At 42.9% G+C, this 24,661-nt stretch overlaps 1 protein-coding gene across 1 annotated transcript in view; it reads left to right on the plus strand.

Moving 5' to 3' along the window:
* LOC139406277 (mannosidase, alpha, class 2C, member 1) overlaps window positions 1-24,661 on the plus strand; it is a 52,667-nt gene that overhangs the window by 13,488 nt on the left and 14,518 nt on the right. The window contains exons 9-20 of the mRNA XM_071148732.1: window positions 1,251-1,343; window positions 1,444-1,560; window positions 2,166-2,261; window positions 2,569-2,714; window positions 12,434-12,557; window positions 12,757-12,878; window positions 13,245-13,330; window positions 19,095-19,286; window positions 19,505-19,593; window positions 19,745-19,839; window positions 22,199-22,303; window positions 23,282-23,438. Of these exons, the coding sequence (XP_071004833.1) occupies window positions 1,251-1,343; window positions 1,444-1,560; window positions 2,166-2,261; window positions 2,569-2,714; window positions 12,434-12,557; window positions 12,757-12,878; window positions 13,245-13,330; window positions 19,095-19,286; window positions 19,505-19,593; window positions 19,745-19,839; window positions 22,199-22,303; window positions 23,282-23,438 (1,422 nt within the window). The remainder of the gene's footprint in view (window positions 1-1,250; window positions 1,344-1,443; window positions 1,561-2,165; window positions 2,262-2,568; window positions 2,715-12,433; window positions 12,558-12,756; window positions 12,879-13,244; window positions 13,331-19,094; window positions 19,287-19,504; window positions 19,594-19,744; window positions 19,840-22,198; window positions 22,304-23,281; window positions 23,439-24,661) is intronic.

Below are 24,661 nucleotides of genomic sequence, written 5' to 3' on the forward strand. Positions count from 1 at the left end.
GCATCATGCTGTGGGGGTGCTTTGCTGCAGGAGGAACTGGTGCACTTCACAAAATAGATGGCATCATGAGGCAGGAAAATGTTGTGGATATATTGAAGCAACATCTCAAGACATCAGTCAGTGAGTTAAAGCTTGGTCACAAATGGGTCTTCCAAATTGACCCCAAGCATACTTTCAAAGTTGTGGCGAAATGGCTTAAGGACAACAAAGTCAAGGGATTGGAGTGGCCATCACAAAGCCCTGACCTCAATCCTATAGAAAATGTGTGGGCAGAACTGAAAAGGCGTGTGCTAGCAAGGAGGCCTACAAACCTGACTCAGTTACACAGCTCTGTCAGGAGGAATGGGCCAAAATTCATCCAACTTATTGTGGGAAGCTTGTGGAAGGCTACCCGAAATGTTTGACCCAAATTAAAAAATATAAGGCACTGCTACCAAATACTAATTGAGTGTATGTAAACTTCTGACCCACTGGGAATGTGATGAAAGAAATAAAAGCTGAAATAAATCATTCTCTCTAATATTACATTTCACATTCCATAAAAAACTGACTTCAACTGTATGTATTCACCCCCTTTGCTTTGAAGCCCCTAAATAAGATCTGGTGCAACCAATTACCTTCAGAAGTCACATAATTAGTTAGATTGAACACAGGTGGAGTTTATTTAAGTGTCACATGATCTGTCACATGATCTGTCACATGATCTGTCATATATATTTCCACTGCTCAAAAGAATTGAGCAGTTTTTTTTGCCTTGAATGGGCAAAACTCCCAGTGGCTAGATGTGCCAAGCTTTATAGAGACATACCCCAAGAGGCTTGCAGTTGTAATTACTGCAGAAGGGTGACTCTACAAAGTATTGCCTTTGGGGGGGTGAATAGGTATGCACGCTAAAGCTTTCTGTTTTTTTGTCTTATTTCTTGTTTGTTTCCAATTCAAAAATATTTAGCATCTTCAAAGTGGTAGGCATGTTGTGTAAATCAAATGATACACCCCCCTCCCCCCAGAAATCTATTTTAATTCCAGGTTGTAAGGCAACAAAATAGGAAAAATAGCAAGTGGTTGTCAAAGCATCGACTGCCGGGGCTTGAATTTGAACTATGGATGGTTCAGGGGGTCAAACTAAGAAAATGCATTAATGGCGTAAAATAAATTAAAAGCATTAAAATTGTTATTAACTCGTTATCCTTGACAGACCTATTGAAGTCATATTAAGATTTGAAGTCATTATCTCTGTCTGTATGTATCAGGATGGAAACCTGCCGTCAGGTGAGTCCATGGTCAGACAGTTCCTGGAGGGACAGCGATTCTTCAAGAAGGAGTTTGGAAACTACTGCAAAGAGGTAGAACATTACACCAGACATGTGTACCTCCATACATCACATTCCTATCAGGTGGGATGTATGATAACGTGTCTCTAAGGTGCTCTGTTTACCTGTCTAGTTCTGGTTGCCCGATACGTTTGGCTACTCAGCCCAGCTCCCCCAGTTGATGCAGGGTTCAGGCATCACACGATTCCTGACGCAGAAACTCAGCTGGAACCTCGTTAACACCTTCCCTGTGAGTTCTCTGTCTCTCTCTCCTCCTCTCTCTCTCCTGTCTCTCTCCTCCTCTCTCTCTCTCTCCTCTCTCTCCTCCCCTCTCTCTCTCTTGCTCTCCCTCTCTCTCTTGCTCTCCCTCTCTCCCCCCCCCCCCCCCCTCTCTCTCGCTGTCCTCCCCTCTCTCTCTCTCCTCCTCTCTTTTGCTCTCCCGCTCTCCCCCTTTCCCCCCCTCTCTCTCTCCTCTCCTCCTCTCTCTCCTCTCTTTTGATCTCCCTCTCTCTCTCCCTCTCTCTCTCTCTCTGTCCTCCCCTCTCTCTCTTTCTCTTGCTCTCCCCCTCCCCCCCTCTCTCTCGGTCTTCCCCCCTTTCTCTCTCTCTCTCTCTCTCTCTCTCTCTCTCTCTCTCTCTCTTGCTCTCCCTCTCTCCCCCTTTCCCCCCTATCTCTCTCTGTCCTCCCCTCTCTCTCTCTCTCTCTTGCTCTCCCTCTCTCCCCCTTTCCCCCCTATCTCTCTCTCTCTGTCCTTCCCTCTCTCTCTCCATGTGAGTGTTACCTTGGAACCAATAGTTAACACTGCTTTAAATGAACCCTTCTCTCTCTCTGTCCCCCCTCTCTCTCTCCCTGCAGCACAACACGTTCTTCTGGGAGGGTCTGGATGGTTCTCAGGTTCTGACACACTTTCCCCCAGGGAACTCCTATGAGATGAAGGGGAAGGTGGAGGATGTGAGTATCAACCCCTACCCCCTATCCCCCCTACAGACCCTTACAGGAGCACTAGGTCTGGTACAGGAGCACTAGGTCTGGTACAGGAGCACTAGGTCTGGTACAGGAGCACTAGGTCTGGTACAGAAGCACTAGGTCTGGTACAGAAGCACTAGGTCTGGTACAGGAGCACTAGGTCTGGTAAACAGACCCTTACAGGAGCACTAGGTCTGGTAAACGGACCCTTACAGGAGCACTAGGTCTGGTAAACGGACCCTTACAGGAGCACTAGGTCCGGGTACTGAAGCCCCTCCTCATTCCTCCTCAGCTGGTCAACACTGTGAAGAACAACAAGGACAAAGGACGAGCCAATCACAGCGCAGCACTGTTTGGTTTTGGAGACGGAGGAGGAGGGCCCACCCAGCTGATGTTGGACAGGTTGGACAGGGTCCAGGACACAGACGGACTGCCTCGGTCAGGACCACTCACATCGTAACACACACACACACACACAGGATATTAATCACACACAACATACATGGTCGACACACCCACCGTGACTCAACAGCCACCATTAAAATAGAACCAGCTGCCCCCTGGTCTAGACATCAGAAATACAGTCACGAAGAGTGTTGTATTTATTTTCCCGCTCAGAGGTATTTCTCTCGGATGTGGGTTCAAATTAAATCTAATGTTATTAGTCACGTGCCGAATACAACAGGCTGACTTACCAGCCCTTAACCAACAATGCAGTTAAAAAAATATATGATTTTAAACCAAAAATATATACAAATAATAATATTAAGTAATTAACGAGCATCAGTAAAATAACAATAGCGAGACTATATACAGGGGGTACCGGTACAGAGTCAATGTGGAGGCTATATACAGGGTGTTACGGTACAGAGTCAATGTGGAGGCTATATACAGGGGGGTACCGGTACAGAGTCAATGTGGAGGCTATATACAGGGTGTTACGGTACAGAGTCAATGTGGAGGCTATATACAGGGGGTACCGGTACAGAGTCAATGTGGAGGCTATATACAGGGTGTTACGGTACTGAGTCAATGTGGAGGCTATATACAGGGTATTACGGTACAGAGTCAATGTGGAGGCTATATACAGGGGGTACCGGTACAGAGTCAATGTGGAGGCTATATACAGGGGGTACCGGTACAGAGTCAATGTGGAGGCTATATACAGGGGGTACCGGTACAGAGTCAATGTGGAGGCTATATACAGGGGGTACCGGTACAGAGTCAATGTGGAGGCTATATACAGGGGGTACCGGTACAGAGTCAATGTGGAGGCTATATACAGGGTGTTACGGTACTGAGTCAATGTGGAGGCTATATACAGGGTATTACGGTACAGAGTCAATGTGGAGGCTATATACAGGGGGTACCGGTACAGAGTCAATGTGGAGGCTATATACAGGGGGTACCGGTACAGAGTCAATGTGGAGGCTATATACAGGGGGTACCGGTACAGAGTCAATGTGGAGGCTATATACAGGGGGTACCGGTACAGAGTCAATGTGGAGGCTATATACAGGGTGTTACGGTACTGAGTCAATGTGGAGGCTATATACAGGGTATTACGGTACAGAGTCAATGTGGAGGCTATATACAGGGGGTACCGGTACAGAGTCAATGTGGAGGCTATATACAGGGGGTACCGGTACAGAGTCAATGTGGAGGCTATATACAGGGGGTACCGGTACAGAGTCAATGTGGAGACTATATACAGGGGGTACCGGTACAGAGTCAATGTGGAGGCTATATACAGGGGGGGCACAGGTTAGTAATGAGGCTATATACAAGGGGGTACAGGTTAGTAATGAGACTATATACAGAGGGTACCGGTTAGTAATGAGGCTATATACAGGGGTACCGGTTAGTAATTAGGCTATATACAGGGTATTACGGTACAGAGTCAATGTGGAGGCTATATACAGGGGGTACCGGTACAGAGTCAATGTGGAGGCTATACACAGGGTGTTACGGTACAGAGTCAATGTGAAGGATATATACAGGGTGTTACGGTACAGAGTCAATGTGGAGGCTATATACAGGGTATTACGGTACAGAGTCAATGTGGAGGCTATATACAGGAGGTACCGGTACAGAGTCAATGTGGAGGCTATATACAGGGTATTACGGTACAGAGTCAATGTGGAGGCTATATACAGGGGGTACTGGTACAGAGTCAATGTGGAGGCTATATACAGGGTATTACGGTACAGAGTCAATGTGGAGGCTATATACAGGGGGTACCGGTACAGAGTCAATGTGGAGGCTATATACAGGGTGTTACGGTACTGAGTCAATGTGGAGGCTATATACAGGGTATTACGGTACAGAGTCAATGTGGAGGCTATATACAGGGGGTACCGGTACAGAGTCAATGTGGAGGCTATATACAGGGGGTACCGTACAGAGTCAATGTGGAGGCTATATACAGGGGGTACCGGTACAGAGTCAATGTGGAGGCTATATACAGGGGGTACCGGTACAGAGTCAATGTGGAGGCTATATACAGGGAGTACCGGTACAGAGTCAATGTGGAGGCTATATACAGGGGGTACCGGTACAGAGTCAATGTGGAGACTATATACAGGGGGTACCGGTACAGAGTCAATGTGGAGGCTATATACAGGGGGGGTACAGGTTAGTAATGAGGCTATATACAAGGGGGTACAGGTTAGTAATGAGACTATATACAGAGGGTACCGGTTAGTAATGAGGCTATATACAGGGGTACCGGTTAGTAATGAGGCTATATACAGGGTATTACGGTACAGAGTCAATGTGGAGGCTATATACAGGGGGTACCGGTACAGAGTCAATGTGGAGGCTATATACAGGGGGTACCGGTTAGTAATGAGTCTATATACAGGGGGTACCGGTTAGTAATGAGGCTATATACAGGGGGTACCGGTTAGTAATGAGACTATTTACAGGGGCTACCGGTTAGTAATGAGACTGTATACAGGGGGTACCGGTTAGTAATGAGATTATATACAGGGGGGTACCGGTTAGTAATGAGACTATATACAGGGGGGTACCGGTTAGTAATGAGGCTATATACAGGGGGTACCGGTTAGTAATGAGGCTATATACAGGGGGTACCGGTTAGTAATGAGACTATATACAGGGGGTACAGGTTAGTAATGAGGCTATATACAGGGGGTACCGGTTAGTAATGAGGCTATATACAGGGGGTACCGGTTAGTAATGAGGCTATATACAGGGGGGTACCGGTTAGTAATGAGACTATATACAGGGGGTACAGGTTAGTAATGAGACTATATACAGGGGGTACAGGTTAGTAAGGAGGCTATATACTGGGGGTACAGGTTAGTAAGGAGGCTATATACAGGGTGTACAGGTTAGTAATGAGGCTATATACAGGGGGTACAGGTTAGTAACGAGGCTATATACAGGGGTACAGGTTAGTAATGAGACTATATACAGGGGTACAGGTTAGTAATGAGGCTATATACAGGGGGTACAGGTTAGTAATGAGGCTATATACAGGGGTACAGGTTAGTAACAAGGCTATTTACAGGAGGTACAGGTTAGTAATGAGGCTATATACAGGGGGTACCAGTAACAAGTCAATGTGCAGGGTACAGGTTAGTAATGAGGCTATATACAGGGGGTACCAGTACAGTGTCAATGTACGGGGTACAGGTTAGAAATGAGGCTATATACAAGGGTACAGGTTAATAATGAGGCTATATACAGGGGGTACAGGTTAATAATGAGGCTATATACAGGGTATTACGGTACAGAGTCAATGTGGAGGCCATATACAGGGGGTACCGGTTAGTAATGAGGCTATATACAGGGGGTACCGGTTAGTAATGAGACTATTTACAGGGGGTACCGGTTAGTAATGAGACTATATACAAGGGGTACCGGTTAGTAATGAGGCTATATACAGGGGGTACCGGTTAGTAATGAGGCTATATACAGGGGGTACCGGTTAGTAATGAGACTTTATACAGGGGTACCGGTTAGTAATGAGGCTATATACAGGGGGTACCGGTTAGTAATGAGGCTATATACAGGGGGTACAGGTTAATAATGAGGCTATATACAGGGGGTACAGGTTAGTAATGAGGCTATATACATGGGGTACAGGTTAGTAATGAGGCTATATACAGGGGTACAGGTTAGTAATGAGGCTATATACAGGGGTACAGGTTAGTAATGAGGCTATATACAGGGGTACAGGTTAGTAATGAGGCTATATACAGGGGTACAGGTTAGTAATGAGACTATATACAGGGGGTACAGGTTAGTAATGAGGCTATATACAGGGGGTACAGGTTAGTAATGAGGCTATATACAGGGGTACAGGTTAATAATGAGGCTATATACAGGGGTACAGGTTAGTAATGAGGCTATATACAGGGGTACAGGTTAATAATGAGGCTATATACAGCGGGTACAGGTTAATAATGAGGCTATATACAGGGGGTACAGGTTAATAATGAGGCTATATACAGGGGGTACAGGTTAGTAATGAGGCTATATACAGGGGGTACCGGTTATTTGAGGAAGTATGTACATATAGGTAGTTATTAAAGTGACTATGCATAGATGATAACAACAGAGAGAGGCACTGGTGTAAAAGAGGGGGGGAATGCAAATTGTCTGGGTGGCCATTTGATTATATGTATATTTTACCTTTATTTAACTAGACAAGTCAGTTAAGATAACTTATTTGTAATGACCTAAGAACAGTGGGTTAACTGCCTTGTTCAGGCACAGAACAACAGATTTTTACCTTGTCAGCTCGGGGATTCGATCTAGCAACCTTTCGATTACTGGCCCAGCACTCACTAGGCTACCTGCCGCCCCTACACTCTAACCACTATGCTCTACCTGCCGCCCCTACACTCTAACCACTAGGCTACCTGCCACTTCTACACTCTAACCACTAGGCTACCTGCCACCTCTACACTCTAACCACTAGGCTACTTGCCGCCCCTACACTCTAACCACTAGGCTACCTGTTGCCCCTACACTCTAACCACTAGGCTACCTGTGGTACCTACGATACCACTTGCCGTACGGTAGCAGAGAGAACAGACTATGACTAGGGTGGCTGGGGCTTTTGACAATTTTTAGGGCCTTCCTCTGACACCGCCTGGTGTAGAGGTCCTGGATGGCAGGAAGCTAGGCCCCAGTGATGTACTGGGCCGTACGCACTACCCTCAGTATTGGCTTGCGATCGGAGGCCGAGCAGTTGCCATACCAGCAGTGATGCGACCAGTCAGGATACTCTCGATGGTGCAGCTGTAGAACCTTTTGAGGATCTGAGGACCAATGACAAATCTTTTCAGTCTCCTGAGGGGGAATAGGTTTTGTCGTGCTCTCTTCACGACTGTTTTGGTGTGCTTGGACCATGTTAGTTTGTTGGTGATGTGGACACCAAGGAACTTCAAGCTCTCAACCTGCTCCACTACCCCCCATGTCGATGTTAATGGGGACGTGCTCGGTCCTCCTTTCCATGTAGTCCACAATCTCTTTTGTCTTGATTACGTTGAGGGAGAGGTTGTTGTCCTGGCACCACACGGCCAGGTCTCTGACCTCCTTCCTATAGGCTGTCTCGTCGTTGTCGGTGATCACTGTTGTTTCATCGGCAAACTTAATGATGGTGTTGGAGTCGTGCCTGGCCATGCAGTCATGAGTGAACAGGGAGTACAGGAGGGGACTGAGTACGCACCCCTGAGGGCCCCCGTGATGAGGATCAGTGTGGGGGATGTGTTGTTACCTACCCTTATCACCTGGGGCAGCCCGTCAGGAAGTCCAGGATCCAGTTGCAGAGGGAGGTGTTTAGTCCCAGGGTCCTTAGCTTAGTGATGAGCTTTGAGGGCTCTATGGTGTTGAACACTGAGCTGTAGTCAATTAATAGCATTCTCACATAGGTGTTCCTTTTGTCCAGGTGGGAAGGGCAGTGTGGAGTGCAATAGAGATTGCATCATCTGTGGATCTTTTAGAGCAGTATGCAAATTGGAGTGGGTCTCGGGCTTCTGGGATGATGGTGTTGATGTGAGCCATGACCAGCCTCCAAAGCACTTCATGGCTACAGACGTGAGTGCTACGGGTCGGTAGTCATTTTGGCAGGTTACCTTAGTGTTCTTGGGCACAGGGACTATGGTGGTCTGCTTAAAACATGTTGGTATTACAGACTTGGACAGGGAGAGGTTACAAATGTCAGTGAAAACACTGCCAGTTGGTCAGCGCATGCTCACAGTACACATCCTGGTAATCCATCTGGCCTTGCGGCCTTGTGAATGTTGACCTGTTTAAAGGTCTTACTCACATCAGCTGCGGAGAGCGTGATCACACAGTCTTCCAGAACAGCTGATGCTCTCATGCATGTTTCAGTGTTATTTGCCTCGAAGCGACCATGTAAGTAGCTTAGCACGTCTGGTAGGCTTGTGTCACTGAGCAGCTCTCGGCTGTGCTTTTCTCTGTAGTCTAATGGTTTGCAAGCCCTGCCACATTCGATGAGGGTCAGAGCAGGTGTTGATATTAGTCCTGTATTGACACTTTGCCCGTTTGATGGTTCGTCAATTTCAATTTCTGTTTGATGGTTTGTCGGATTTCTTATAAGCTTCTGGGTTGGAGTCCCGCTCCTTGAAAGCGGCAGCTCTAGCCTTTAGCTCAGTGCAGATTTTGCCTGTAATCCACGGCTTCTGGTTGGGGTATGTACGAATGGTCACTGTGCGGATGACGTCCTCGATGCATTTATTGATGAAGCCAATGACTGATGTGGTGTACTACTCAATGCCATCGGAGGAATCACGGAACATATTCTAGTCTGTGATAGCAAAACAGTCCTGTAGCGTAGCATAGCATCTGCTTCATCTGACCACTTTTTTATTGATCGAGTCACTGATGCTTCCTGCTTTAATTTTAGCTTGTAAGCATTAATCAGGATGATAGAATTATGGTCAGGTTTGCCACATGGAGGGCAAGGAAGAGCTTTGTACTGTGAGTGGAGTAAAGGTGGTCCAGAGGGGTTTTTTCTCCTCTGGTTGCACATTTAACATGTTGATAGAAATTTGGTAGACCGGATTTAGGTTTCCTTTCATTAAAGTCCCCGTCCACTAGGAGCGCCCCCTCTGGGTGAGCTTTTTCCTGTTTCCTTATGGCAGAATACAGCTCATTGAGGGCGGTCTTAGTGCCATCGGTCTGTGGTGGTATGTAGACAGCTACGAAAAATACAGATGGAAACTCTCTAGGTAGATAGTGTGGTCTACAGCTTATCATGAGATGCTCTACCTCAGGCAAGCAAAACCTTGAGACTTCCTTAGATATCGTGCACCAGCAAGTTATAAACAACGCAAAGAAATAAGATAAATTGGATAGGAACACGTGAAACATCAGCCTTCTTCTCCGGTGCTTCTCCAGCATGTATCAACACGAGGACTTCCTGGCTAGAGAACGTTGTTACAGCCTGAATTAAACATCTATAAACATGAGGACTTCTTGGCTAGAGAACGTTGTTACAGCCTGAATTAAACATCTATCAACACGAGGACTTCCTGGCTAGAGAACGTTGTTACTGACTGAATTAAACATCTATCAACACTAGGACTTCCTGGCTAGAGAACGTTGTTACTGACTGAATTAAACATCTATCAACACGAGGACTTCCTGGCTAGAGAACGTTGTTACAGCCTGAATTAAACATCTATCAAACGAGGACTTCCTGGCTAGAGAACGTTGTTACAGCCTGAATTAAACATCTATCAACACAAGGACTTCCTGGCTAGAGAACGTTGTTACACCCTGAATTAAACATCTATCAACACGAGGACTTCCTGGCTAGAGAACGTTGTTACAGCCTGAATTAAACATCTATCAACACGAGGACTTCCTGGCTAGAGAACGTTGTTACACCCTGAATTAAACATCTATCAACACGAGGACTTCCTGGCTAGAGAACGTTGTTACAGCCTGAATTAAACATCTATCAACACGAGGACTTCCTGGCTAGAGAACGTTGTTACAGCCTGAATTAAACATCTATCAACACGAGGACTTCCTGGCTAGAGAACGTTGTTACACCCTGAATTAAACATCTATCAACACGAGGACTTCCTGGCTAGAGAACGTTGTTACAGCCTGAATTAAACATCTATCAACACGAGGACTTCCTGGCTAGAGAACGTTGTTACAGCCTGAATTAAACATCTATCAACACGAGGACTTCCTGGCTAGGCGTCCTCTTTACCCATCATATGCATATCAATCCGCAAGGTGCATAAACTATTAGAAATTATGAATTGCATGAAGAAATATTTTAAAAACTTAACAATTAGTTATTTGTTTAGATAGTCAAGGATATGTTTTGTATAATTCTACAAAGTCCTACAGAAAACATAGGCCTACAGCCTGTTTTAGTTTCCATTACAATAAAATATATGTATCAGCCTGCAAGGCATGCGGTCAAATGATTTGCTGCTGATGAGTAGACACAACAACCTCATAATTACACTATTGTCTTTCTAAATTAAATCAACCTCGTCACTCTCATCATTCAGTTACTTCTCATTTAAATTCTATTGTGAGGTAAGGTGCACAATTATCGTCCAGTAATCCATTTTTCATTCATTCAGTGAGGGGAGAGAGAGATGCCTTAGCACCTGGCTGGATACCTACAGGACATTGTGTTAGAAGGTTAAGTTAGGAATAGGTGTGAGAAAAAAAAAATTATGTTCGTGATGTCAAAATTGTGACAAATGAGCAGTGTAAAATACAAACATTTAGGAAGTCAGGGAAGGAGCAGGACATCACTTTACTTTTTGGCAGATTATTTTTTATTTACAAAATCAAGCATTGCTGTTGGATTAAAGTGGTTCTATTGTTCAATAGGTAGGTTTTTCCTCACCCATCTACACACAATACCTCATAATGACAAGGTGAAAACATGGTTTTTGACATTTTTGCAAATGTATTTAAAATTAAATACAGAAATATCTCATTTACATACGTATTCACACCCTTGAGTCAATATTTTGCCTGTGCTTATTTATAGCTGTATTCTGTTTATTTTTTGTCCCAAAAAACTCCATAGTCCTTAATGATGACAAGCATACCCATAACATGATGCAGCCAACCCTATGCGTGAAAATATGAAGAGTGGTACTTCGTGATGTGTTGGATTTGCCCCAAACATAACACTTTGTATTCAGGACATAAATTTAATATCTTTGCTCTATGTTTTGCAGTTTTACTTTAGTGCGTTATTGCAAACAGGATGCATGTTTTGGAAAAATTTTTATTCTGTACAGACTTCCTTCTTTTCACTCTGTCATTTAGGTTAATATTGTGGAGTAACTACCATGTTGTTGATCCATCCTCAGTTTTCTCCTATCGCAGCCATTAAACTCTAACTGTTTCATTGTCACCATTGGCTTCATGGTGAAATCTCTGAGACGTTTCCTTCCTCTCCAGCAACTGAGTTAGGAAGGATGCCTGTATCTTTGTAGTCACTGGGTGTATTGATACACCATCCAAAGTGTAATGAATAACTTCACCATGCTCAAAGGGATATTTACATTTTTACACCAATAGGTGCCCTTCTTTGCGAGGCATTGGAAAACTTCCCTGGTCTCTGTGGTTGAATCTGTGCTTGTAATTCACTTCTCGACTGAGGGACCTTACAGATAATTGTATGTGTGGGATAGAGAGACGAGGTAGTCATTCGTAAATCATGTTAAACACTATTATTGAGCACAGAGTGAGTCCATGCAACTTATTATGTGACTTGTTAAGCACGTTTTAACTCCTGAACTGATTTAGGCTTGATATAACAAAGGGGTTGAATACTGATTGACTCAAGACATTTCAGCTTTTCATTTTTTGTATTAATTTCTAAACTGTTCTACAAATAAAATTCCACTTTGACATTATGGGCTATTGGGTGTAGATCGGTGACACAAAATGTCAATTGAATCCATTTTAAATGCAGGCTGTAAACGCAACAACATGTGGAAGAAGTCAAGGACTGTGAATACTCTCTGAAGGCTCCTGCTATATTTGCGTCATTTTAACACATGTATGTAATTGTCTGTAACTTGTTTCTTTATTACACTGTAACCATGGATACACGTGTTTCTATACACAATTGACTGTAACGTGTGTCTTATTGTTTCTAACCTTAGGGTCCAGATGTCCAGTCCTGACCGGCTCTTCTCTGAGCTCGAGGCGGACTCCTCTCTTCTGTGCACCTGGACTGGAGAACTGTTTCTCGAACTACACAACGGCACCTACACCACACAGGCACAGGTGGGGCCTAATTTGGGCTTCTCAAAGCCTCTCAGAGCTGTTTGTGCCGTACTGTCAACTCTATGGTAATGTTCACGTCCGACATCTGGGACCAGGTTAGGATCTCACACTCTACATTGACTTTATTAGTTAGAACTGTTGTTTACTGGGTTTTAATGACAGAGTTTATCACTTTTCCAACCCACGTGTGTCTCCCCAGATTAAGCTAGGGAATCGTCAGTGCGAGACCTTGCTCCATGACGTTGAGGTGGCCAGCAGCTTGGCTCTGTGTCTGGACAAAACGTTCCAGTACCCCTCCGAACCGCTACAAATCCTCTGGAGGTAAAGGCCACAGCACACAAAGATATAGACATTTAGCCTCTGGGGTGCTTTTGAGACAACACACGTTCTCTAAATGGGCAGACATATTATAGAAACAAATTAGATGAACAATTAGCAACTAAACTTCCATAGCGTTGAACTAGGTGAAGTATTTAGCTAACGGAGCTCTTTATTGTTCTGCACAGACATCGCACGTTGACATGTCCCCTAGGCCCTCAACACTACTAAAACCTTGACATGTCTCCTAGGCCCTCAACACTACTAAAACCTTGACATGTCCCCTAGGCCCTTGACACTACTAAAACATTGACATGTCTCCTAGGCCCTCAACACTCTACTTTTCCACAATTGTCTTTTGTTTTTCAGGCAGCTCCTCCTGAACCAGTTCCATGATGTGATTCCTGGCACCTGTATAGAGATGGTGGTAGAGGACGCAATGCGATATTATCAAGGTATATATCAGCACTACGATATTATCAAGGTATACAGTGCCTTGCGAAAGTATTCGGCCCCCTTGAACTTTGCGACCTTTTGCCACATTTCAGGCTTCACACATAAAGATATAAAACTGTATTTTTTTGTGAAGAGTCAACAACAAGTGGGACACAATCATGAAGTGGAACGACATTTATTGGATATTTCAAACTTTTTTAACAAATCAAAAACTGAAAAATTGGACGTGCAAAATTATTCAGCCCCCTTAAGTTAATACTTTGTAGCGCCACCTTTTGCTGCAATTACAGCTGTAAGTCGCTTGGGGTATGTCTCTATCAGTTTTGCACATCGAGAGACTGACATTTTTTCCCATTCCTCCTTGCAAAACAGCTCGAGCTCAGTGAGGTTGGATGGAGAGCATTTGTGAACAGCAGTTTTCAGTTCTTTCCACAGATTCTCGATTGGATTCAGGTCTGGACTTTGACTTGGCCATTCTAACACCTGGATATGTTTATTTTTGAACCATTCCATTGTAGATTTTGCTTTATGTTTTGGATCATTGCCTTGTTGGAAGACAAATCTCCGTCCCAGTCTCAGGTCTTTTGCAGACTCCATCAGGAGTCCATCCATCTTCCAGAATGGTCCTGTATTTGGCTCCATCCATCTTCCCATCAATTTTAACCATCTTCCCTGTCCCTGCTGAAGAAAAGCAAGCCCAAACCATGATGCTGCCACCACCATGTTTGACAGTGGGGATGGTGTGTTCAGGGTGATGAGCTGTGTTGCTTTTACGCCAAACATAACGTTTTGCATTGTTGCCAAAAAGTTCAATTTTGGTTTCATCTGACCAGAGCACCTTCTTCCACATGTTTGGTGTGGCTTGTGGCAAACTTTAAACGACACTTTTTATGGATATCTTTAAGAAATGGCTTTCTTCTTGCCACTCTTCCATAAAGGCCAGATTTGTGCAATATACGACTGATTGTTGTCCTATGGACAGAGTCTCCCACCTCAGCTGTAGATCTCTGCAGTTCATCCAGAGTGATCATGGGCCTCTTGGCTGCATCTCTGATCAGTCTTCTCCTTGTATGAGCTGAAAGTTTAGAGGGACGGCCAGGTCTTGGTAGATTTTCAGTGGTATACTCCTTCCATTTCAATATTATCGCTTGCACAGTGCTCCTTGGGATGTTTAAAGCTTGGGAAATCTTTTTGTATCCAAATCCGGCTTTAAACTTCTTCACAACAGTATCTCGGACCTGCCTGGTGTGTTCCTTGTTCTTCATGATGCTCTCTGCGCTTTTGACGGACCTCTGAGACTATCACAGTGCAGGTGCATTTATACGGAGACTTGATTACACACAGGTGGATTGTATTTATCATCATTAGTCATTTAGGTCAACATTGGATCATTCAGAGATCCTCACTGAACTTCTGGAGAGAATTTGCTGCACTGAAAGTAAAGGGGCTGAATAATTTTGCACGCCCAATTTTTCAGTTTTTGATTTGTTAAAAAAGTTTGAAATATCCAATAAATGTCGTTCCACTTCATGATTGTGTCCCACTTGTTGTTGATTCTTCACAAAAAATACAGTTTTTTATCTTTATGTTTGAAGCCTGAAATGTGGCAAAAGGTCGCAAAGTTCAAGGGGGCCGAATACTTTCGCAAGGCACTGTATATCAGCACTACGATATTATCAAGGTATATATCAGCACTACGATATTATCAAGGTATATATCAGCACTACGATATTATCAAGGTATATATCAGCTGTATATTATCAAGATATATAACAGCACTACGATATTATCAAGGTATATATCAGCTGTATATTATCAAGATATATAACAGCACTACGATATTATCAAGGTATATAACAGCTGTATATTATTAAGGTATATAACAGCTGTGTATTATCAAGGTATACATCAGCACTACGATATTATCAAGGTATACAACAGCTGTATATTATTAAGGTATATAACAGCTGTATATTATCAAGGTATATAACAGCTGTATATTATCAAGGTATATAACAGCTGTATATTATCAAGGTATATAACAGCTGTATATTATTAACGTATATATCAGCACTACGATATTATCAAGGTATATATCAGCTGTATATTATCAAGGTATATATCAGCTGTATATTATCAAGGTATATAACAGCTGTATATTATTAACGTATATATCAGCACTACGATATTATCAAGGTATACAGTGGGGCAAAAAAGTATTTAGTCAGCCACCAATTGTGCAAGTTCTCCCACTTAAAAAGATGAGAGGCCTGTAATTTTCATCATAGGTACACTTCAACTATGACAGACAAAATGAGAAAATAAAATCCAGAAAATCACATTGTAGGATTTTTAATGAATTTATTTGCAAATTATGGTGGAAAATAAGTATTTGGTCAATAACAAAAGTTTATCTCAATACCTTGTTATATACCCTTTGTTGAAAATGACAGAGGTCAAAAGTTTTCTGTAAGTCTTCACAAGGTTTTCACACACTGTTGCTGGTATTTTGGCCCATTCCTCCATGCAGATCTCCTCTAGAGCAGTGATGTTTTGGGGCTGTTGCTGGGCAACATAGACTTTCAACTCCCTCCAAAGATTTTCTATGGGGTTGAGATCTGGAGACTGGCTAGGCCACTCCAGGACCTTGAAATGCTTCTTACGAAGCCACTCCTTCGTTGCCCGGGCGGTGTGTTTGGGATCATTGTCATGCTGAAAGACCCAGCCACGTTTCATCTTCAATGCCCTTGCTGATGGAAGGAGGTTTTCACTCAAAATCTCACGATACATGGCCCCATTAATTCTTTCCTTTACACGGATCAGTCGTCCTGGTCCCTTTGCAGAAAAACAGCCCCAGAGCATGATGTTTCCACCCCCATGCTTCACAGTAGGTATGGTGTTCTTTGGATGCAACTCAGCATTCTTTGTCCTCCAAACACGACGAGTTGAGTTTTTACCAAAAATTAATATTTTGGTTTCATCTGACCATATTACATTCTCACAATCTTCTTCTGGATCATCCAAATGCTCTCTAGCAAACTTCAGACGGGCCTGGACATGTATTGGCTTAAGCAGGGGGACACGTCTGGCACTGCAGGATTTGAGTCCCTGGCGGCGTAGTGTGATACTGATGGTAGGCTTTGTTACTTTGGTCCCAGCTCTCTGCAGGTCATTCACTAGGTCCCCCCGTGTGGTTCTGGGATTTTTGCTCACCGCTCTTGTGATCATTTTGACCCCACGGGGTGAGATCTTGCGTGGAGCCCCAGATCGAGGGAGATTATAAGTGGTCTTGTATGTCTTCCATTTCCTAATAATTGCTCCCACAGTTGATTTCTTCAAACCAAGCTGCTTACCTATTGCAGATTCAGTCTTCCCAGCCTGGTGCAGGTCTACAATTTTGTTTCTGATGTCCTTTGACAGCTCTTTCGTCTTGGCCATAGTGGAGTTTGGAGTGTGACTGTTTGAGGTTGTGAACAGGTGTCTTTTATACTGATAACAAGTTCAAACAGGTGCCATTAATACACGTAATGAGTGGGGGACAGAGCAGCCTCTTAAAGAAGAAGGTACAGGTCTGTGAGAACCAGAAATCTTGCTTGTTTGTAGGTGACCAAATACTTATTTTCCACCATAATTTGCAAATAAATTCATTAAAAATCCTACAATGTGATTTTCTGGATTTTTTTTCTTCTCATTTTGTCTGTCATAGTTGAAGTGTACCTATGATGAAAATTACAGGCCTCTCTCATCTTTTTAAGAGGGAGAACTTGCACAATTGGTGGCTGACTAAATACTTTTTTGCCCCACTGTATAACAGCTGTATATTATCAAGGTATATAACAGCTGTATATTATCAAGGTATATATCAGCTGTATATTATCAAGGTATATAACAGCTGTATATTATCAAGGTATATAACAACAGTATATTATCAAGGTATATAACAGCTGTATATTATCAAGGTATATTATCAAGGTATATATCAGCTGTATATTATCAGGGTAGATAACAGCTGTATATTATCAAGGTATATAACAGCTGTATATTATCAGGGTACATAACAGCTGTATATTATCAAGGTATATAACAGCAGTATATTATCAAGGTATATAACAGCTGTATATTATCAAGGTATATTATCAAGGTATATATCAGCTGTATATTATCAAGGTATATATCAGCTGTATATTATCAAGGTATATAACAGCTGTATATTATCAAGGTATATAACAGCTGTATATTATCAGGGTATATATCAGCTGTATATTATCAAGGTATATAACAGCTGTTTATTATCAATGTATATTATCAAGGTATATATCAGCTGTATATTATCAAGGTATATATCAGCTGTATATTATCAAGGTATATAACAGCTGTATATTATCAAGGTATATTATCAAGGTATATATCAGCTGTATATTATCAAGGTATATAACAGCTGTATATTATCAAGGTATATATCAGCACTACGATATTATCAAGGTATATATCAGCTGTATATTATCAAGGTATATAACAGCTGTATATTATCAAGGTATATATCAGCACTACGATATTATCAAGGTATATAACATCTGTATATTATCAAGGTATATATCAGCTGTATATTATCAAGGTATATAACAGCTGTATATTATCAAGGTATATATCAGAACTACGATATTATCAAGGTATATAATAGCAGTATATTATCAAGGTATATAACAGCTGTATATTATCAAGGTATATAACAGCTGTATATTATCAAGGTATATAACAGCTGTATATTATCAAGGTATATAACAGCACTACGATATTATCAAGGTATATATCAGCACTACGATATTATCAAGGTATATAACAGCTGTATATTATCAAGGTATATAACAGCTGTATATTATCAAGGTATATAACAGCTGTATATTATCAAGGTATATAACAGCTGTATATTATCAAGGTATATAACAGCACTACGATATTATCAAGGTATATAACAGCTGTATATTATGAAGGTATATAACAGCTGTATATTATCAAGGTATATAATAGCAGTATATTATCAAGGTATATAACAGCTGTATATTATCAAGGTATATAACAGCTGTATATTATCAAGGTATATAACAGCACTACGATATTATCAAGGTATATATCAGCTGTATATTATCAAGGTATATAACAGCTGTATATTATCAAGGTATATATCAGCTGTATATTATGAAGGTATATAACAGCTGTATATTATCAAGGTATATATCAGCTGTATATTATTTAGGTATATAACAGCTGTATATTATCAAGGTATATAACAGCACTACGATATTATCAAGGTATATATCAGCTGTATATTATCAAGGTATATATCAGCTGTATATTATCAAGGTATATAACAGCACTACGATATTATCAAGGTATATATCAGCTGTATATTATCAAGGTATATATCAGCTGTATATTATCACGGTATATAACAGCTGTATATTATCAAGGTATATATCAGCTGTATATTATCAGGGTATATAACAGCTGTATATTATCAAGGTATATATCAGCTGTATATATCAGCTGTATATTATCAGGGTATATAACAGCTGTATATTATCAAGGTATATATCAGCTGTATATTATCAGGGTATATAACAGCTGTGTTTTATCAGGGTATATGAAAAAATACCATAATGACAATAGCAGACCGTTTTTGTTTTTAGAAAAAGTCACAAACTTAAACCATTCCATGTGGAGTGTGAACCCCAATTCCTGTGTATGTGTGCCGCTGTCTCTCAGACATCCGTACCGTGGGGACCAGACTGCTGCGTGTTTCCTGTCGGGCCCTGGGGTCTGAAGGGACTATGACCCAGACAGGAGACTCTGACAGTACTGCTACTTCCGTTGCTGTCCTCAACACCCTGCCCTGGGAACGCACCGAGGTTCTCCCACTGACAGGGGGCGCTCCTGATCATCAACAACCATGCCTAGGTACCGTAGCTGACTATACAGTGTGAAAACTCACAGATCATTGATGCAGTTACTCAACCACAATACAAAATGGTGTTGTTCTTTCACAATTGAACTTGTAAGTTATTTAGAGGTGATGCATAGTGAAACAGAGGTGTTTCATGTACCTGCATGTCAGATGTCCACATCGCTCCGTCTGCCGTTGTGAACATACATGTTATTCCTGTGTTATTCTGTAGCTCTGGTGACAGTCCCCAGTGTTGGTGTAGTTTCTGTCCGTGATGCCACTGCTACCAAACCTGTCCCTCTGGTCTCCGTCAAGGTTCAGGTAAATATACACTACATAGCTGGGACATTTCATTTGATTCATGGGAATAGTTATTTATTTCATTATATGAAAATGTAGTTTTTATTTGGCGCTTTCAGTTGACTGTGACTCTTCCGTTGATAATCTTAGTTTGAGTGTTGTTCTATCATAGGCTGATGGTACTGTCCTCATGGAGAATGGGATATTACGTGCTGTTGTTAATAAGGATGGATGCCTGGCTTCCTTGTACCTGGTCGAGACTAACAGGTAAAATCCCATCCTCAGAAGGCGCGTTCACACTGCACCTCAGCCCTGTGGCTAAGAGCCTCCTCAGCCCTGTGGCTAAGAGCCTCCTCAGCCCTGTGTCTAAGAGCTTCCTCAGCCCTGTGTCTAAGAGCCTCCTCAGCCCTGTGGCTAAGAGCCTCCTCAGCCCTGTGTCTAAGAGCCTCCTCAGCCCTGTGGCTAAGAGCCTCCTCAGCCCTGTGGCTAAGAGCCTCCTCAGCCCTGTGGCTAAGAGCCTCCTCAGCCCTGTGTCTAAGAGCCTCCTCAGCCCTGTGTCTAAGAGCCTCCTCAGCCCTGTGTCTAAGAGCCTCCTCAGCCCTGTGTCTAAGAGCCTCCTCAGCCCTGTGGCTAAGAGCCTCCTCAGCCCTGTGACTAAGAGCCTCCTCAGCCCTGTGACTAAGAGCCTCCTCAGCCCTGTGACTAAGAGCCTCCTCAGCCCTGTCGCTAAGGGGGATTTTTAGCCCGGGGCTAACCAAGTGTTCACACTTGCACATTCTAAAGTGGGCTAGGATCAATCTTATCCCAGGGCTATCTGGCCCTGCTCCAGAGTAGGAACACAGAAACACTGTGCTAAAATAGCCCGTGTGAAACGGGATCAAGAACAACACAGAATTTTCACTGTCCAATCACAAAAGCGTCACTTTCACTTTCAATTTGCATATGCCTGTGATGCGTTCTGCACGCTATTTTAATAAAGACATTTATACTATTTCATCCTTCCATCTGAAGACAAAATCCTCCCAGAAAAAAACAGTTGCTATGCAGGCAGGCTAACATCTTCTCACTTAGTCAACTGAAACTCGGGAAGGGGAAGAAACGTGAGTCGAGAAACCTGCCTATTTTCATCAATTAGGTAATGTCACGATTCCAAAGCTATACGATGTTACAGGAAACAAGTTCATTACCTCACATCTCGAAAAAGATTTGCAATGTTGGCCAATTGACTTGAGCTAGCGCCCAGCAGGACATTGACAACGCATGGGCAACGTACACAATGGGCGTCAATACGATTTCAATGGAGTATCGCATCTCCTCAAAAGTAAAGTATCTCTGTACAGTATCGCATTTTAGACATCTCGACACCAAGGTTTATACAAACCATCACTGTTGGAAACAAAATGTTACGCTAGAACCAAGAGGACATATTGTGTTCAATGCTTATAACCAGTCCCCCAGGGTCTGGTCTGGAGTGTGAAGTCACTAGCTCTGCTGCTCGCCTACTGCATAGCAACCTAGCGGTGCCAAAAGCCCTGGTCTGTCCTGGAAATCCTATGTAAATGACGATCTGCAGAACGGCCAAAACCCCCAAAATGTGAAGGCTGCTTTGGGCTCTAAAATGTGTTTATTATGGTCAAGTTCGATCCACACGTGAATTATTTTAAAGTTCGCTACAAATGTAGATATTTATTTAAAAGTGATCCATTCTGACTACTAAATTTGACCTCACACAGACAAGGACCATGTGCTGACACAGAACAATCACGGGCTACAAGGAGGCGCTCTGTCAGGATGGAAATAATCGACCATGCTTTGCTAGTTACGGCCACTTTCACCATGATCCTTTGCTAGTTACGGCCACTTTCACCATGATCGTTAGCTAGTTTTTTGTGCCATTCAGCTTCATATTCAAATACTTCCGGCTTCCTTACAAGCCCGTAACCAACAACGCAGTTCAAGAAATAGAGTTAAGAAAAATATATACTAAATAAACTAAAGTAAAAAAACATATTTTTTTAAGTTACACAATAAAATAACGAGGCTATATACAGGGGTTACCGGTACCAAGTCAATGTGCCAAGGCAGGTTAGAGGTAATCTGTACATGTAGGTAGGGGTGAAGTTGGGGGGGGGGGGGGGTGGTCAATGTAAATTGTCCGGGTGGCCATTTGATTAATTGTTCAGCAGTTTTATGGCTTGGGGGTAGAAGCTGTTAAGGAGTCTCTTGGTCCCAGACTTGGTACTCTGGTACCGCTTGCCGTGCGGTGGCAGTCTATGACTTAGGTGACTGGAGTCTAATGACAATTTTTTGGCCCTTCCTCTGACACCGCCTGGTATATAGGTCCTGGATGGCAGGAAGCTTAGCTTCAGTGATGTACTGGGCCGAACGCACTTCCCTCTGTAGCGCCTTACAGTCGGATGCCGAGCAGTTGCCATACCAGGCGGTGATGCAACCGGTCAGGATGCTCTCGATGGTGCAGCTGTAGAACTTTTTGAGGACCATCTACTTGTTTTAATGGCTATGGTTATAACATTGGTGGCGTGACAGAGATACAATGTTGGTCACACACACACTCACTCACACACACACACACACAGCGAGAATGAAACCTCTCTCTGTGTTCCAGAGAGGCGATATCTCACGGTTGCAGTGGGAACCAGTTTGTGCTGTTTGATGATGTTCCTCTGTACTGGGACGCCTGGGACGTGATGGACTACCACCTACAGACACGGTGAGAGAAACATCCTGTTTCCTGTTCTCATCGGGCTGGCCGATACAACGGGGTTGTGTTCATTAGGACTCACCCCTCTTAGCCTGGTTCCTCTCCACCCGGCACAGCCAGAAGAGGACTGGCCACCCCTCATAGCCTGGTTCCTCTCTAGGTTTCTTCCTAGGTTGTGGCCTTTCTAGGGAGTTTTTCCTAGCCACCGTGCTTCTACACCTGCATTGATTGCTTGTTTGGGGTTTTAGGCTGGGTTTCTGTACAGCACTTTGTGATATCAGCTGATGTAAGAAGGGCTTTATAAATACATTTGATTTGATTGGACAAGTTCAGATAATCCCTCCCAGTTCAGGCAGTTTGGAGCCTACTGAACTCATCCAAGTATATGTAGTTCGTTTCTCTGTCAGGCCACAGTGCCAGTATATGTAGTTAGTTTCTCTGTCAGGCCACAGTGCCAGTACATGTAGTTCGTTTCTCTGTCAGGCCACAGTGCCAGTACATGTAGTTAGTTTGTCTGTCAGGCCACAGTGCCAGTACATGTAGTTAGTTTGTCTGTCAGGCCACAGTGCCAGTACATGTAGTTAGTTTGTCTGTCAGGCCACAGTGCCAGTACATGTAGTTAGTTTGTCTGTCAGGCCACAGTGCCAGTATATGTAGTTAGTTTGTCTGTCAGGCCACAGTGCCAGTATATGTAGTTAGTTTGTCTGTCAGGCCACAGTGCCAGTATATGTAGTTAGTTTGTCTGTCAGGCCACAGTGCCAGTATATGTAGTTCGTTTGTCTGTCAGGCCGCAGTGCCCGTGTGTCCTCTATTGGAAGCCTGCGGTGGAAGTGGAGTGTCCGGCCCAGGTGTCATCTTCAGAGGGTCTAATCCTAACCTTAACCCCTGACCTCTAACTTCCCTATAGGAAGTCGGTAGTAGAGGTGGTGTTTCCTGTCCAGATAGCATCTCCAGGGGGTATAACTCTGACCTCTGACCTTCCTATAGGAAGCCTGTAGTAGAGGTGGTGTCTCCTGTCCAGATAGCATCTCCAGGAGGACTGAGAGGCAGTGTGACCTTCACTCTCAGGATCAGTGATAAGAGCACCATCACCCAGGAGATCATCCTGGATGCCATGTGTCCTTATGTCAAGTTCAACACTCAGGTACTGTAGACACCATGTGTCCTTATCAAGGTAAATACTCAGGTACTGTAGACACCATGTGTCCTTATCAAGGTAAATACTCAGGTACTGTAGACACCATGTGTCCTTATCAAGGTAAATACTCAGGTACTGTAGACACCATGTGTCCTTATCAAGGTAAATACTCAGGTACTGTAGACACCATGTGTCCTTATCAAGGTAAATACTCAGGTACTATAGATACCATGTGTCCTTATCAAGGTAAATACTCAGGTACTGTAGACACCATGTGTCCTCATATCAAGGTAAATACTCAGGTACTGTAAACACCATGTGTCCTTATCAAGGTAAATACTCAGGTACTGTAGACACCATGTGTCCTTATCAAGGTAAATACTCAGGTACTGTAGACACCATGTGTCCTTATCAAGGTAAATACTCAGGTACTATAGATACCATGTGTCCTTATCAAGGTAAATACTCAGGTACTGTAGACACCATGTGTCCTTATCAAGGTAAATACTCAGGTACTGTAGACACCATGTGTCCTTATCAAGGTAAATACTCAGGTACTGTAGACACCATGTGTCCTTATCAAGGTAAATACTCAGGTACTGTAGATACCATGTGTCCTTATCAAGGTAAATACTCAGGTACTGTAGACACCATGTGTCCTTATCAAGGTAAATACTCAGGTACTGTAGACACCATGTGTCCTTATCAAGGTAAATACTCAGGTACTGTAGACACCATGTGTCCTTATCAAGGTAAATACTCAGGTACTGTAGACACCATGTGTCCTTATCAAGGTAAATACTCAGGTACTGTAGACACCATGTGTCCTTATCAAGGTAAATACTCAGGTACTGTAGATACCATGTGTCCTTATCAAGGTAAATACTCAGGTACTGTAAACACCATGTGTCCTTATCAAGGTAAATACTCAGGTACTGTAGACACCATGTGTCCTTATCAAGGTAAATACTCAGGTACTGTAGATACCATGTGTCCTTATCAAGGTAAATACTCAGGTACTGTAGATACCATGTGTCCTTATCAAGGTAAATACTCAGGTACTTGACAGAGATTACTGTTAAAACTTCATATGCATTTGCAAAGTATAAAAAAGTTAATCTGCCAGAATCTTGCCTTTCGGTAATCAACTTTTCCATATCTGACTCAGAAAAGATGTTCAATCTTTAAATTTACTACTATGGAGATGTTTATTATAATGTTGTTGTAAT

This window comes from Oncorhynchus clarkii, chromosome 4 (assembly GCF_045791955.1).
Source record: "Oncorhynchus clarkii lewisi isolate Uvic-CL-2024 chromosome 4, UVic_Ocla_1.0, whole genome shotgun sequence".
Lineage (NCBI taxonomy): Eukaryota > Metazoa > Chordata > Actinopteri > Salmoniformes > Salmonidae > Oncorhynchus > Oncorhynchus clarkii.